Genomic DNA, 15,149 nt, shown 5'->3' with positions numbered 1-15,149 from the left:
ATTTGTGAATATTCTAGATAAACGCGACTGTATTGTTCCAGGTTCCAAGCATTTCCCCCCGACAGCCCTCTGTTCACCCCGACACTCGGCACTGGACAGCCTTAACCTTCGCCGTGCTCCATAGTCACATCTCCGTAGTGCAGGTAAGTTGCACAATTTCCTAATTCTGATATATTCACAGAGTGAGAGCCGCAATATCTGAGCGCCGATCTATATCGCCACGGAGCGGAGTCGATCATCTGTTTTTTTTATTTCCTGCAGTTGCTCCTGGATGCCGGTGCCCACGTGGAGGGATCAGCCGTGGACAGCCGTGAAGACAACTATGCAGAAACCCCCTTACAGCTGGCGTCTGCGGCAGGTACCATGCACATACATATGTAACCATGATGAGTGGGGAGAACAAGGTTTCTTCATGGCACACTGGAAGGGGAGGGTAGGTATAGGGCACCGGGAGCGAAAACAGCGCGTGCCTCTTAGTTGGCGATGCCCATCGCGCCATGTAGTCACCAATCTAGTTTCCCAAAATATGTCCGACTACGATTGTCTTCTGACTCGTGATCAATGGCGGTTTCCTTCTCCAGGTAACTACGAACTGGTCAGTTTGCTTTTGGACAGAGGAGCTGACCCTCTACTGAACATGCTGGAGGCCGGTCGTGTGTCCTCATTGCTTCACGAAGACATGAACTGCTTCAGCCATTCAGCTGCCCACGGGCACAGGTGAAAACCGAAGCTATGGCCTCCTCTATCAAAACATGGCTGCGCTGTCCATGACAACCAATCAGAGCTCCGCTTTCATTTTCCAAACTGCTCTGAAAATGTCACAGCTGAGCTCTGATTGGCTGCTATAGGAATCAATGGCTGTCATATATTTTTTAAGACAGTCTTCGGGTACTCGCCCCAATATTCTCCTCTGTAAGAACAAATCCTTATAATAATTTTGACTTTTAGCTACGGAAACGTTTGACATATCCAAACAATCCATCCCCTGTCTGTAGACTGATCCTTTTCATTACTGGCCCCTGGGCTCTGAAGAGCAGGGACCCGTTATTAATTAAAACATTTACCGTATGTATAGGATGTAGTGCCATCTAGTGCACTGTAGGGGTACTGCAAGTAACATATCTAGGAATTTGAAGAGCACCTGTCACCAGGTCAGAATTGCGCAGTTTTTTGCAGTATCCCTAAATAGAAAGGCTCATATCTCAGGAACCGTACAGCAGATTGTAAAAAAAATAAAAAAACAGAAAACTCAGGGGAACAACGGGAATAGAATAACAGCAACACCGGACAAATTTGATCTCGTCATAGATCCTGTTTAACTTCTTAGACGCTGCTGTCATCGTAGTATCTTAGTGGTTAGAAATGGAGGCAGTTGTATGGAACCCAAACTGGTAGAAGCTAGTACTACTTAGGGCCCCATTGTAGATCTTGTGTTGCCCCCCGGGAAGTTCCTCGGGGTCTGTAGTAAGGTTATGGCCTCCTTTTCTAGGAATGTCCTGAGGAAGCTGCTCACTCAGCCTCAGCTCTGCAGCGGAGATGTCCTATCCCTTGAAGAGATTTTGGCCGAGGGGGTGGACAGTGACACCTCCAGTATGGGGAGTTTCGACCAGGGGCCCGTCCGGTTGTGTAAGACCAGAATGAAGGCCTTGCAGGAGGCAACGTACTATAGCGCAGAACACGGCTACCTCGATATCACCATAGAACTCCACGGCCTCGGTAAGTCTCGCAACAAATATACCTGCAATAATTGGGGGTACAGTGGGCAGAATGTGAAGGAGACCATGTCATGTACTAACATACGTGTGTGAGGACTGCAGCTGCCACTAGGGGGAACTCTCTATATACTAGTTCTACATTGAATTGAATGTAGACGTTTTATGCAGTAAGAGCTCCCCCCAGTGGCAGCTTCTGATATGCAGAACTTTATCATTTACTTATACGTTTATTAGGGGATTTGGAGCTTTGTGTCAGAAAAACAGAGCCCCATTTACATCCAGATGTCTCATCATCACATTTTGGTCTTTTTTTCTGTAAATTAAAAAACTGTTCTCTTTATAGGATGTTTCCTCAATACTTGATGTGTTTAGGCTGCCTCTGGGTTGCCCAGTTTTTGCTCGGCCAACTTGAGTACCCGTGCAATGTTCTGGAGGGCATTAGCATAATTTCTATTTATTTTAGGGGTGCCATGGAAGCTGCATGTGTGGATGGAGTCTCTGCGGACGGCCTTCTCTCATTCACACCACTCCGTAATGGAGAATTTACTACATGACTTCTGCACCATAAGAGAGGAGGATTATAACGAGGAGCTTATTACCGAGGGGCTGTCGCTTCTCTTCAACATCTTCAAGACCACTAAAGTAAAAATCATTTATTTCCCTACAGAAGATTTATATATTCATTTTATACAGATAAAGGAATATGTATGTACGTACACAGTGCCTGCACCAACAGAATAGTGAGTGCAGCTCTGGAGTATAATACAGGATGTAACTCAGGATCAGTAATGTAATGTATGTACACAGTGCCTGCACCAACAGAATAGTGAGTGCAGCTCTGGAGTATAATACAGGATGTAACTCAGGATCAGGAATGTAATGTATGTACACAGTGACTGCACCAGCAGAATAGTGAGTGCAGCTCTGGGGTATAATACAGGATGTAACTCAGGATCAGGAATGTAATGTGTGTACACAGTGATTGCACCAACAGAATAGTGAGTGCAGCTCTGGAGTATAATACAGGATGTAACTCAGGATCAGTAATGTAATGTATGTACACAGTGACTGCACCAGCAGAATAGTGAGTGCAGCTCTGGAGTATAATACAGGTCCTTCTCAAAAAATTAGCATATAGTGTTAAATTTCATTATTTACCATAATGTAATGATTACAATTAAACTTTCATATATTATAGATTCATTATCCACCAACTGAAATTTGTCAGGTCTTTTATTGTTTTAATACTGATGATTTTGGCATACAACTCCTGATAACCCAAAAAACCTGTCTCAATAAATTAGCATATTTCACCCGTCCAATCAAATAAAAGTGTTTTTTAATACCAAACAAAAAAACCATCAAATAATAATGTTCAGTTATGCACTCAATACTTGGTCGGGAATCCTTTGGCAGAAATGACTGCTTCAATGCGGCGTGGCATGGAGGCAATCAGCCTGTGAAACTGCTGAGATGTTATGGAGGCCCAGGATGCTTCAATAGCGGCCTTAAGCTCATCCAGAGTGTTGGGTCTTGCGTCTCTCAACTTTCTCTTCACAATATCCCACAGATTCTCTATGGGGTTCAGGTCAGGAGAGTTGGCAGGCCAATTGAGCACAGTAATACCATGGTCAGTAAACCATTTACCAGTGGTTTTGGCACTGTGAGCAGGTGCCAGGTCGTGCTGAAAAATGAAATCTTCATCTCCATAAAGCATTTCAGCCGATGGAAGCATGAAGTGCTCCAAAATCTCCTGATAGCTAGCTGCATTGACCCTGCCCTTGATGAAACACAGTGGACCAACACCAGCAGCTGACATGGCACCCCACACCATCACTGACTGGGTACTTGACACTGGACTTCAGGCATTTTGGCATTTCCTTCTCCCCAGTCTTCCTCCAGACTCTGGCACCTTGATTTCCGAATGACATGCAAAATTTGCTTTCATCAGAAAAAAGTACTTGGGACCACTTAGCAACAGTCCAGTGCTGCTTCTCTGTAGCCCAGGTCAGGCGCTTCTGCCGCTGTTTATGGTTCAAAAGTGGCTTTCCCTGGGGAATGCGGCACCTGTAGCCCATTTCCTGCACACGCCTGTGCACGGTGGCTCTGGATGTTTCCACACCAGACTCAGTCCACTGATTCCTCAGGTTCCCCAAGGTCTGGAATCGGTCCTTCTCCACAATCTTCCTCAGGGTCCGGTCACCTCTTCTCGTTGTACAGCGTTTTCTGCCACATTGTTTCCTTCCAACAGACTTACCATTGAGGTGCCTTGATACAGCACTCTGGGAACAGCCGATTTGTTGAGAAATTTCTTTCTGGGTCTTACCCTCTTGCTTGAGGGTGTCAATGATGGCCTTCTTGACATCTGTCAGGTCGCTAGTCTTACCCATGATGGGGGTTTTGAGTAATGAACCAGGCAGGGAGTTTTTAAAAGCCTCAGGTATCTTTTGCATGTGTTTAGAGTTAATTAGTTGATTCAGAAGATTAGGGTAATAGGTCGTTTAGAGAACCTTTTCTTGATATGCTAATTTATTGAGACAGGTTTTTTGGGTTATCAGGAGTTGTATGCCAAAATCATCAGTATTAAAACAATAAAAGACCTGACAAATTTCAGTTGGTGGATAATGAATCTATAATATATGAAAGTTTAATTGTAATCATTACATTATGGTAAATAATGAAATTTAACACTATATGCTAATTTTTTGAGAAGGACCTGTACAGGAGGTAACTCAGGATCAGTAATGTAATGTATGTACACAGTGACTGCACCAACAGAATAGTGAGTGCAGCTCTGGAGTATAATACAGGATGTAACTCAGGATCAGGAATGTATGTACACAGTGACTGCACCAGCAGAATAGTGAGTGCAGCTCTGGGGTATAATACAGGATGTAACTCAGGATCGGTGATGTAATGTATGTACACAGTGACTGCACCAGCAGAATAGTGAGTGCAGCTCTGGGGTATAATACAGGATGTAACTCAGGATCAGTAATGTAATGTATGTACACAGTGACTGCACCAGCAGAATAGTGAGTGCAGCTCTGGGGTATAATACAGGATGTAACTCAGGATCAGTAATGTAATGTATGTACACAGTGACTGCACCAGCAGAATAGTGAGTGCAGCTCTGGGGTATAATACAGGAGGTAACTCAGGATCAGTGATGTAATGTATGTACACAGTGACTGCACCAGCAGAATAGTGAGTGCAGCTCTGGGGTATAAAGCACGTTATGTAATGTCACTGCCGTCACTGACTTTTACACTGTAGATGCTGATTTTTGTGTTTTCTAGTCCATGTAATGGACTTTTGCTTTATGTGGCAGAGTGATGCAGTGACCCAGCAGGTGGCCTCCATCTTTGCACACTGCTATGGAGACAGCCCAGTGCCCCAAATCCCGGAGATGCAGAAGACTCTCCCCGCACGTCTGGGTAAGTTACCTATAAACATATTGGAGATTGGTTTCTTGCTATTTCCTTGGCCGAATTCTCTAAACTGTACTGCGAACATGTTGACGATATATAAAGAATAATAGTAAACTGTAGCAATGTTTCTCCAGGACAGCACACGTGGTGTCTTGTCAGTTGATCTGTGTATCTGGGCTATTATGACCCACGCTGTGTGGTTTAGCCGCTATCCGCCTGTTATATCCAGTGCTGACCAGGCTCTTACTGACACCGTTTTTCTGCAGATCCTCATTTTCTGAATAACAAGGAGATGTCGGATGTGATGTTCCTGCTGGAAGGGAAGCTCTTCTACGCTCATAAGGTTCTGCTGGTCACTGCCTCCAACAGGTAACCTGACCGTGCACAATATCCACTAGGGGGAGCTAACTGCACATAGATCACACGTCTGTACACGTCTGTATGCAGGGTGTGCCCTCTAGTGGTGACTAGATGGTAGCTCCTATCATGGTGTCATAATAAGCAGAGAAAGCCTTTCAGGCCTTTTCATCCCGTCTGGCTCTCACAGATCCTAATGTTTTATTATTTTTGTAGGTTTAAATCTCTGATGACCAATGCAAGCGACGAGGAGGACTCGTGTGTCACAACAATCGAGATCACAGATGTAAAATACAGTGTATTCCAGGTGTGTAGACCAAATAATTTATATTTATGGCAGAAATGTAGTAAGTGGATTTATAAAGCGAGACATGAAAATACAGATGGAGGACAACGATTAAGACCTGTGTGGTGAATTATCAATATAGGGACATAGGACTCATTACCGAGCTTCACCTGTAACTCATATGCAGGGAGCGCCCCCTAGTGGTGGCTGCCGGCGGAATAATATTCATTTCTGACAATTACGTTTTGGATTTGCCCCAGATTTCAGTCATTGCAAAGGATGAAATTCACCGTCCAAACCCGCTGCCTGATTTGACAGCCTGTAGCTTCACAATGTGCAGTGACTGTCATCTTCCCCTGCAGATACTATCTACAGCGTGTGGATACATTTCTTAAAAATCTCCTCCGCTTTAAAATCTATATTTGTTGGCCACAAGGTTACCGTGTGCACCATATGCACCGCCAAACATATCCGTAAGCTGACATGCACCAGACGGAGTCCTGTTGGCCCTCTTGGCCCTGGTAGTCCTGTTGGCCCTGTTCTCTCAGTTAGGCCGGCGTCACACTGGCGAGTTTTACGGACGTATGAGCGCAGAAAATACACCCGTAAAATATGCATAACACACGGCCCAATGATTCTCTCTGTCCCAGCTCCTATCAGCCGTATTTTACTGATCCGTATTATACGGCTTTCTACGGCCGTACAAAATCGCAGCATGCTGCGTTTGTCACCGTAATGCGCAAAACAAATCGCCAATGAAAGTCTATGGGGCGAGAAAAATATGGATTACACACGGACCAGCAGTGTGACTTGCGAGAAATACGCAGCGGTGTTCTATAGAAAAGCCGGTAATTCAATTGCCGGCTTTTCATTTCTCCTTCACAAACCCGACAGGACATATGAGACATGGTTTACATACAGTAAACCATCTCATATCCCTTTTTTTTTTGCATACTCCACACTACTAATGTTAGTAGTGTGTATGTGCAAAATTTGGGCACTGTAGCTTGTAAAATAAAGGGTTAAATCGCGGAAAAAATTGGCGTGGGCTCCCGCGCAATTTTCTCCACCAGAGTGGTAAAGCCAGTGACTGAGGGCAGATATTAATAGCCAGGAGAGGGTCCATGGTTATTGGCCCCCCCTGGCTAAAAACATCTGCCCCCAGCCACCCCAGAAAAGGCACATCTGGAAGATGCGCCTATTCTGGCACTTGGCCACTCTCTTCCCACTCCCGTGTAGCTGTGGGATATATGTGGGATAATGACATGTATATATGTTTTAACGAACATTTGAGCACATAAATCCATTAGATGTCGGTTTTGCAAGCCTGCGAGAAAATATCGCAGTACGGATGCCATACGGATTACATATGGAGGATGCCATGCGCAAAATACGCTGACACACCCTGCCTACGGATGACATACGGATCACTATTTTGGGGACTTTTCTGCGTATTACGGCCGTAAAAAACGGACCGTATTTACATACGCTGAGTGTGACGCCGGCCTTAGTCCTGTTGGCCCTGTTAGTCCTATTGGTACTGTTGGCCCTGGTAGTCCTGTTGGTCCTGTTCCCTCAGTTGGTCCTGTTCCCTCAGTTGGTCCTGTTGGCCCTGTTCCCTCAGTTGGTCCTGTTGGCCCTGTTAGTTATTTTGCCCCTGTTCCCTCAGTTGGTCCTGTTTCCTCAGTTAGTCCTGTTGGCCCTGTTCCCTCAGTTGGTCCTGTTGGCCCTGTTAGTTATTTTGGCCCTGTTCCCTCAGTTAGTCCTGTTAGCCTCAGTCGGGTCAGTCTATGTCTGTAAGCTGCTTTTTTTTAATGTTGGTAAAATGCTTGGAATAAACCAGATCCAGCTGCCCCTCGGACACTTTGCTCCTGACCCCTTTGTATCTGTCCTCCGGTCCTGGCGGTCCGTGGCGATGGCGTTAGCAGAGCCGGATGTGTTGTGGCCGTCGCGGAGGACAGAAGACGCAGGAGATGAGTTACTACCGGCAGATTTGGCCTCGTCCCGTCTCCATTAGCGCCAATGCCAGGAAAGCAGCGAGATCCGCGGGAGCATCGGACGGAAGGAGTGTCCCCTGCTCAGTCACACACTGATGGGATCTGCAGGTCTCCTGTATCTCACAGTTATCAGCCGTTATTCTGCATCGGATAGACAATTTTTCCAGATGGGGAAACCCAAGGGGAGAAGTTAGCGATCATTACCGTCCCGTACTCGGACCTGTGTGCAATCTGGAGAAGAAATCGCAGGACGTCATCGCTCCTGGTGCAGTCTTTCTTAAAGGGAGTGAAAACCTCTACACTTATGCAACATTTCTCCAAGCCATTAAAAGCGTTCTCTCCCCCCCTCAAAAAAAAAAAATAAATAAAAACACTCCCTGTATTATGAATATGGAATAACTTGCAGAGTGCTATGATTTCAAGTCCTGGGAACCCCAGAGATACCAAGACTGAATAGATCCCCAGCCATATGCAAGTTAGCCCCAAATCCATGGACGGGGACTAATTATTATTTTTTGCAGTGAATATCACATACTGTGTATGGACAGGAGTGCTGCTGTATATAACTACTGGATATATTTCTCCTTTTTCGACCGTTTTGTGTAAACCGTTCCTACGCCGACCAATGTGTATCCATGGTAACAGAATACAGATACAAGCTAACTGGTTGCTGTTGTCAATGGATCCGCTGCTGATTTGCAGTCGCATTTTCCTGCACTGTGCTGACGAACACTTCTTTCTGCAGATGATGATGCAGTATTTGTATTATGGGGGCACGGAGACCATACAAGTGCCCACCGCGTCTATCCTGGAGGTGAGTGCCTTTGCGGAGGTCTGGTTTTTATTAGCAAATATCCTGGTTTATTAGATGTTTATAGACGACTAAAGAAATGTGAATAAAATGAAATAAATGAAACTAAATGAAATAAGGGGGACTGCGTTTCTTAATCCACACCCTCATTTTTCAACCACATTGATGCTGCCGTGGTTGGAGTTAGTTTTGTCGGCTGCTGTAACCCAACGGCTGAACCCGCGCTATATACATACATACATACAGGTCTTTCTCAAAAAATTAGCATATAGTGTTAAATTTCATTATTTGCCATAATGTAATGATTACAATTAAACTTTCATATATTATAAATTCATTATCCACCAACTGAAATTTGTCAGGTCTTTTATTGTTTTAATACTGATGATTTTGGCCTACAACTCCTGATAACCCAAAAAACCTGTCTCAATAAATTAGCATATCAAGAAAAGGTTCTCTAAACGACCTATTACCCTAATCTTCTGAATCAACTAATTAACTCTAAACACATGCAAAAGATACCTGAGGCTTTTAAAAACTCCCTGCCTGGTTCATTACTCAAAACCCCCATCATGGGTAAGACTAGAGACCTGACAGATGTCAAGAAGGCCATCATTGACACCCTCAAGCAAGAGGGTAAGACCCAGAAAGAAATTTCTCAACAAATCGGCTGTTCCCAGAGTGCTGTATCAAGGCACCTCAATGGTAAGTCTGTTGGAAGGAAACAATGTGGCAGAAAACGCTGTACAACGAGAAGAGGTGACCGGACCCTGAGGAAGATTGTGGAGAAGGACCGATTCCAGACCTTGGGGAACCTGAGGAAGCAGTGGACTGAGTCTGGTGTGGAAACATCCAGAGCCACCGTGCACAGGCGTGTGCAGGAAATGGGCTACAGGTGCCGCGCATTCCCCAGGTAAAGCCACTTTTGAACCATAAACAGCAGCAGAAGCGCCTGACCTGGGCTACAGAGAAGCAGCACTGGACTGTTGCTAAGTGGTCCCAAGTACTTTTTTCTGATGAAAGCAAATTTTGCATGTCATTCGGAAATCAAGGTGCCAGAGTCTGGAGGAAGACTGGGGAGAAGGAAATGCCAAAATGCCTGAAGTCCAGTGTCAAGTACCCACAGTCAGTGATGGTGTGGGGTGCCATGTCAGCTGCTGGTGTTGGTCCACTGTGTTTCATCAAGGGCAGGGTCAATGCAGCTAGCTATCAGGAGATTTTGGAGCACTTCATGCTTCCATCGGCTGAAATGCTTTATGGAGATGAAGATTTCATTTTTTCAGCACGACCTGGCACCTGCTCACAGTGCCAAAACCACTGGTAAATGGTTTACTGACCATGGTATTACTGTGCTCAATTGGCCTGCCAACTCTCCTGACCTGAACCCCATAGAGAATCTGTGGGATATTGTGAAGAGAAAGTTGAGAGACGCAAGACCCAACACTCTGGATGAGCTTAAGGCCGCTATTGAAGCATCCTGGGCCTCCATAACATCTCAGCAGTGTCACAGGCTGATTGCCTCCATGCCACGCCGCATTGAAGCAGTCATTTCTGCCAAAGGATTCCCGACCAAGTATTGAGTGCATAACTGAACATTATTATTTGATGGTTTTTTTGTTTGTTATTAAAAAACACTTTTATTTGATTGGACGGGTGAAATATGCTAATTTATTGAGACAGGTTTTTTGGGTTATCAGGAGTTGTATGCCAAAATCATCAGTAATAAAAGACCTGACAAATTTCAGTTGGTGGATAATGAATCTATAATATATGAAAGTTTAATTGTAATCATTACATTATGGTAAATAATGAAATTTAACACTATATGCTAATTTTTTGAGAAGGACCTGTACATACAGTGGATGTGACCAATTGTAACCTGACCAGAATGTGTGGCCCCAGGTCCCGTGGGCCCTGGCCCTTGTCGGAGATGGATTTAGACCTCTCGGCATGTGAACCCTCATTCACAGAGCACTTTAGACCCAATCCATAATTGCCCCCATTGGGATGTGCCGGTCTATTGCTAGTCTGTTTTGCCAGGCCTATATGGAGGAAAACAAATATACAATTGGGAGGGGTAGTAACAATCTCCCATGTGTGGGCGAGGTCTCCTGCAAAATCCGAACTGTTGGCAAATATGGGCGACATCTATCACTTAGATATTAAATGATGGCATTTCCGTTCCAGCTCCTGTCTGCCGCCAGCCATTTTCAGCTGGACGCCCTGCAACGCCACTGCGAGATCGTGTGCTCTCAAAACATCGGCCGAGACAACTGTGTCAGTATCTACAAATACGCCAAGGTAAGGCTCCAGACATGGCCACCACATTCAGGAGCTGTGCCCTGTCCTTCCTCTAAATTGTATCACAGCAGGGGGGAAGAATGAGCTTCTTTAATCCGTTGCCTTTTTTTTTTTTTTTTAAATCAAAGTTCTTGTTTTACGATTTAAGGCCTATTTCACACGTCAGTGGCTCCGGTACGTGTGGTGACAGTTTTCTCACGTACCGGAGACACTGACTCACACAGACACATTAAAATCAATGCGTCTCTGCACATGTCAGCGTGTTTTCAAGGACCGTGTGTCCGTTTGAAAAACACGGAGACATGTCAGTGTTCGTGGGAGCGCACGGATCACACGGACCCATTAAAGTCAATGGGTCCGTGTAAACACGTACCGCACAGGGATGCTGTCCGTGTGCCTACTGAGTACCACACGCACCGTGCAGGAGACAGCGCTAGAGTTAAGCGCTGTCCCCCCTGCATCTGGTGCTGAAGCCGGAATTCATTTCTTCTCTCCAGCAGCGTTCGCTGGAGAAAAGGAATGAAAAATCAATGTTTTTTAATTTTTTTTGTGGTTAAAATAAAGTTCCTGGTTATATCCCGCCTCCCACCCCCTGTGCGCCCGCCCGCTGGCATTAAAATACTCACCCAGCTCCCTCGATGCTTCCTCTCAGCTTGTCCTGTATGAGCGGTCAGGTGGTCCAACTCATTACAGTGATGAATATGTGGCTCCACCTCCCATAGGGGTGGAGCCGCATATTCATCCCTGTAATGAGCGGCACCACGTGACCGCTCATACAGGACAAGCAGAGATGGAGGAAAGATGATGAGTTCAGATTTGTCCACATTGAGTTTGAGGAAGCGAGAGGAGAAGGAGGATATGGCTGATAGACACTCCGGGATTCTGGAGAGGTGACGTCTGGGCCAGAGACGTAGATCTGAGTGTCATCAGCATAGAGGTGGTACTGGAATCCATGGGACTTTATGAGTTGTCACAGGCCGAGTGTATAGATGGAGAAGAGTAGGGGTCCTAGAACAGAGCCTTGGGGGACACCAACAGTGAGAGGGAGGGATGAGGAGGTAGTGTGGGAGAGGGAGACGCTGAATGTGCGGTTGGAAAGGTACGAGGCGATCCAGGATAGGGTGAGGTGTTTGACGCCAAAGGAGGAGAGGATCTGTAGTAGGAGGCAGTGGTCAACTGTGTCGAAAGCAGAGGACAGGTCTAGAAGGAGGAGTACAGAGTATTGTCCGTTAGCTTTGGCGGTAAGTAGGTCTTTAGTAATTTTGGTCAGGGCTGTCTCAGTTGAGTGATGGGGGCGGAAACCAGATTGTAGATTGTCAAAGATCAAGTTAGATGAGAGGTGGGAGGAAAGTTCAGCGTGGACGTGCTGCTCCAGGAGTTTGGAAGCAGCGATATTGGGCGATAGCTGGACATAGCTGTTGGATCGAGGGTTGGCTTTTTGATAGGCGTGATTGTGGCATGTTTGAAAGCAGAAGGGAAGGTACTAGAAGATAGTGATAGGTTGAAGAGGCGGGTTAGGGATGGGATAAGAGTGGTGGTGAGGTTGGGGAAGAGGTGGGATGGGATGGGGTTGAGCGCACAGGTGGTGAGGTGCGATTTGGAGAGGAAACAATTAAGCCCCCCTTCAGTGATGTTGGATAGGGAGGTTATGGGGTTTGGGCATTGGTCTGGTATACAAAGGGGTTGTGGTGGTTGAACAATGAAGACTTGCCTTGTCTGGTCGATCTTATTTTTAAAGTGTGTGGCAAAGTCCTCAGCAGAGATGAGGGAGGTTGAAGGGGGCAGTGGGGGGCGGAGGAGGGAGTTAAAGGTCTTGGGGTCTATGGGGTTTGGGCATTGGTCTGGTATACAAAGGGGTTGTGGTGGTTGAACAATGAAGACTTGCCTTGTCTGGTCGATCTTATTTTTAAAGTGTGTGGCAAAGTCCTCAGCAGAGATGAGGGAGGTTGAAGGGGGCAATGGGGGGCGGAGGAGGGAGTTAAAGGTCTTGAATAACTGTTTGGGGTTGTAGGATAGGGAAGATACGAGGGTTGTGAAGTAGGCCTGTTTAGCCGAGGTGAGAGCTAATTTGAATGCGAGTGTTACCTGTTTGAATGCAGTAAAGTCATCTTGCGAGTGTGTTTTCTTCCAACGCCGCTCTGCAACCCTGGACACTTGCCGGAGCTTTTTAGTGGTGTTATTGTGCCAGGGTTGTCTATTGATACGTCGCACTCTGCCATGAACGAGAGGGGCGACCGTGTCAATAGCTGATGCGAGAGTGGCATTGTAGAAAGCAGCGGCACTGTCTGTGTCATTGAGTGAGGATATAGATGCTACTGGTGGGATAGCATCAGAGAGTGTGTGGGTGTCTAGATGTGCAAGGTTTCTGCGGGGTGTGCATGTTGCTGGACATGGGTGACCAGTGAGGAGGACAGGGATGAGAAGGTAAGAAGATGGTGGTCGGATAGAGGGAGCAGAGACGGGTGAAGACAAGGTCTAATGTATGTCCGTCTGTGTGGGTGGCTGCGGAGGACCACTGAGTAAATCCAAAGGATGAGGTAAGGGACAGGAGTTTGGAGGCTGTTGACTGAAGAGTGTCAATGGGGATGTTGAAGTCACCCATGATGATGGTGTGAATGCCAGCAGAGAGAAAGTGAAGAAGCCAGGTGGAGAATTGGTCAATAAAGGCAGTGGTCGGGCCCGGAGGTCGGTATATGACGGCCACTTGGAGGTTGGAGGGAGAGTAGATGCGGACAGAGTGGACTTCAAAAGAGGGGAGGCTAATGGAGGGTAGAGGTGAGATTGGGTTAAAGGTGCAGTTAGAAGAAAGGAGAAGGCCCACTCCTCCACCATGTCTGTTGCCAGGGCGAGGGGTGTGGGTGAATTGGAGGCCACCGTATCACAGCGCAGCAGGGGAGGCGGTGTCGGAGGGTGTCAGCCATGTTTCGGTGAGGCCCAGAAAGGAAAAATTCTGAGAGGTAAAGAGGTTGTGAATCACATGGAGTTTATTGCAGACAAAGCGGCCATTCCAGAGTGATCCAGAGAGAGGGTGCAGGGCGTCAGGGGCACGGGTTTCAAGTTGGTGCGATTTTTGGGTTGTGAACGATAGGAGGGGGTAGGAATAGGAGGTCTGAGCTGTGTGGGTGCAGGTTTGGTCGATTAGTGGTCAGTGAGGAGAAGCCGAGATATAGCGAGAGCAGGTGGAGGAAGGAAAGTGAGGAGTAATGGAGCACACACTGGAAGGGTGCATGTCAGCATGGTGATAGTAAGGCTGTGGGCACACGTTCACGATTATTCGCTTTTTTGCATTTTTTCACTATAAAAACGCTTAAACGCATACATTATGCATCCCATCATTTTTAATGCATTCTGCAATTTTTGTACACATGATGCATTTTTTTCCGTGAAAAAAAAAAACGCATCGCGGTAAAAAAACGCAGCATGTTAATTAATTTTGCAGACTTTTCCTGTTTCTGCCGCTATTTAATGCATTGGGAAGCTCCAGAAAAAAAGCGTCAAAAATGCATGCGGATTTCCTGCAGAAAAAGTCCGGTTTTGTTCAGTAAAATTCTGCAGAAAATCCTGAACGTGTGCACATAGCCGTTACCTTGTGTTCTCTTCTGGTATTATTTCTGCTGCATACTTACAGAGACATACTTATGGAGACAGACCACGGAGTCCGCATTTCCAGCCAGCTAAGTGCACATGACATAGGCTGGGTGTGATCAGGAGGGAGGGGCGGCACGGAGAAAATGAAAAAGGAAATAGATCACAATGGACAGATAACGCCAAATGTGTGTTAGCGTTAAGGAATTAGGGGGAGAAACAAAACACACCAGTAATGACAGACAGATACAGGGTGAGTGGGGTCAGGAAATATGGGTGATTTAGAGGTGATCCCATAGCTGCACAGACGCAGGCGGCGCCATCTTGGAAGACATTTCTTAAAAATTACAACCAAGAAGGTGCCACCAGCACAATAGCAGTTGTCAGATCTCAATGCCTACCGATAGCTGCTACTGCACGGGGGCCATTTGCAAATATAATTTTTTGTGCTTACTTGCTCAATAACAACAAGAATAGTTGTTACTAGGACACTAAACATGCGATAATGCTTCAGAGCAGGCGACACAGCCGCCATCTGTCTGCAGAAGGGTTTGAAATTAGGAAGAACAAACAAAAAAAAGTCAATTCTGTACTTAATATCCCCTCGTCCACATACACATGGCTCCCTTATCCTGATCTTGGCAGGAATGATCGCCCCCATCAGAG

The 15,149-nt window shown here is 46.1% G+C and overlaps 1 protein-coding gene across 2 annotated transcripts in view; it reads left to right on the top strand.

Annotated features, from left to right (window-relative positions):
- The window catches only part of ABTB2 (ankyrin repeat and BTB domain containing 2), a 150,032-nt gene that overhangs the window by 119,462 nt on the left and 15,421 nt on the right, over nt 1–15,149 (top strand). For both annotated transcript variants that reach the window (XM_077286996.1, XM_077286995.1), the window contains exons 7-16: nt 42–143; nt 262–358; nt 582–717; nt 1,490–1,716; nt 2,179–2,357; nt 5,047–5,152; nt 5,413–5,515; nt 5,720–5,810; nt 8,532–8,600; nt 10,785–10,898. In XM_077286996.1, coding sequence (XP_077143111.1) covers nt 42–143; nt 262–358; nt 582–717; nt 1,490–1,716; nt 2,179–2,357; nt 5,047–5,152; nt 5,413–5,515; nt 5,720–5,810; nt 8,532–8,600; nt 10,785–10,898 — 1,224 coding nt within the window. The remainder of the gene's footprint in view (nt 1–41; nt 144–261; nt 359–581; nt 718–1,489; nt 1,717–2,178; nt 2,358–5,046; nt 5,153–5,412; nt 5,516–5,719; nt 5,811–8,531; nt 8,601–10,784; nt 10,899–15,149) is intronic.

Source organism: Ranitomeya variabilis, chromosome 2, assembly GCF_051348905.1.
Source record: "Ranitomeya variabilis isolate aRanVar5 chromosome 2, aRanVar5.hap1, whole genome shotgun sequence".
Taxonomy (NCBI): Eukaryota; Metazoa; Chordata; class Amphibia; order Anura; family Dendrobatidae; genus Ranitomeya; species Ranitomeya variabilis.
The sequence above is the reverse complement of the archived record's forward strand: the minus strand, read 5'-3'. Positions and strand labels throughout refer to the sequence as shown.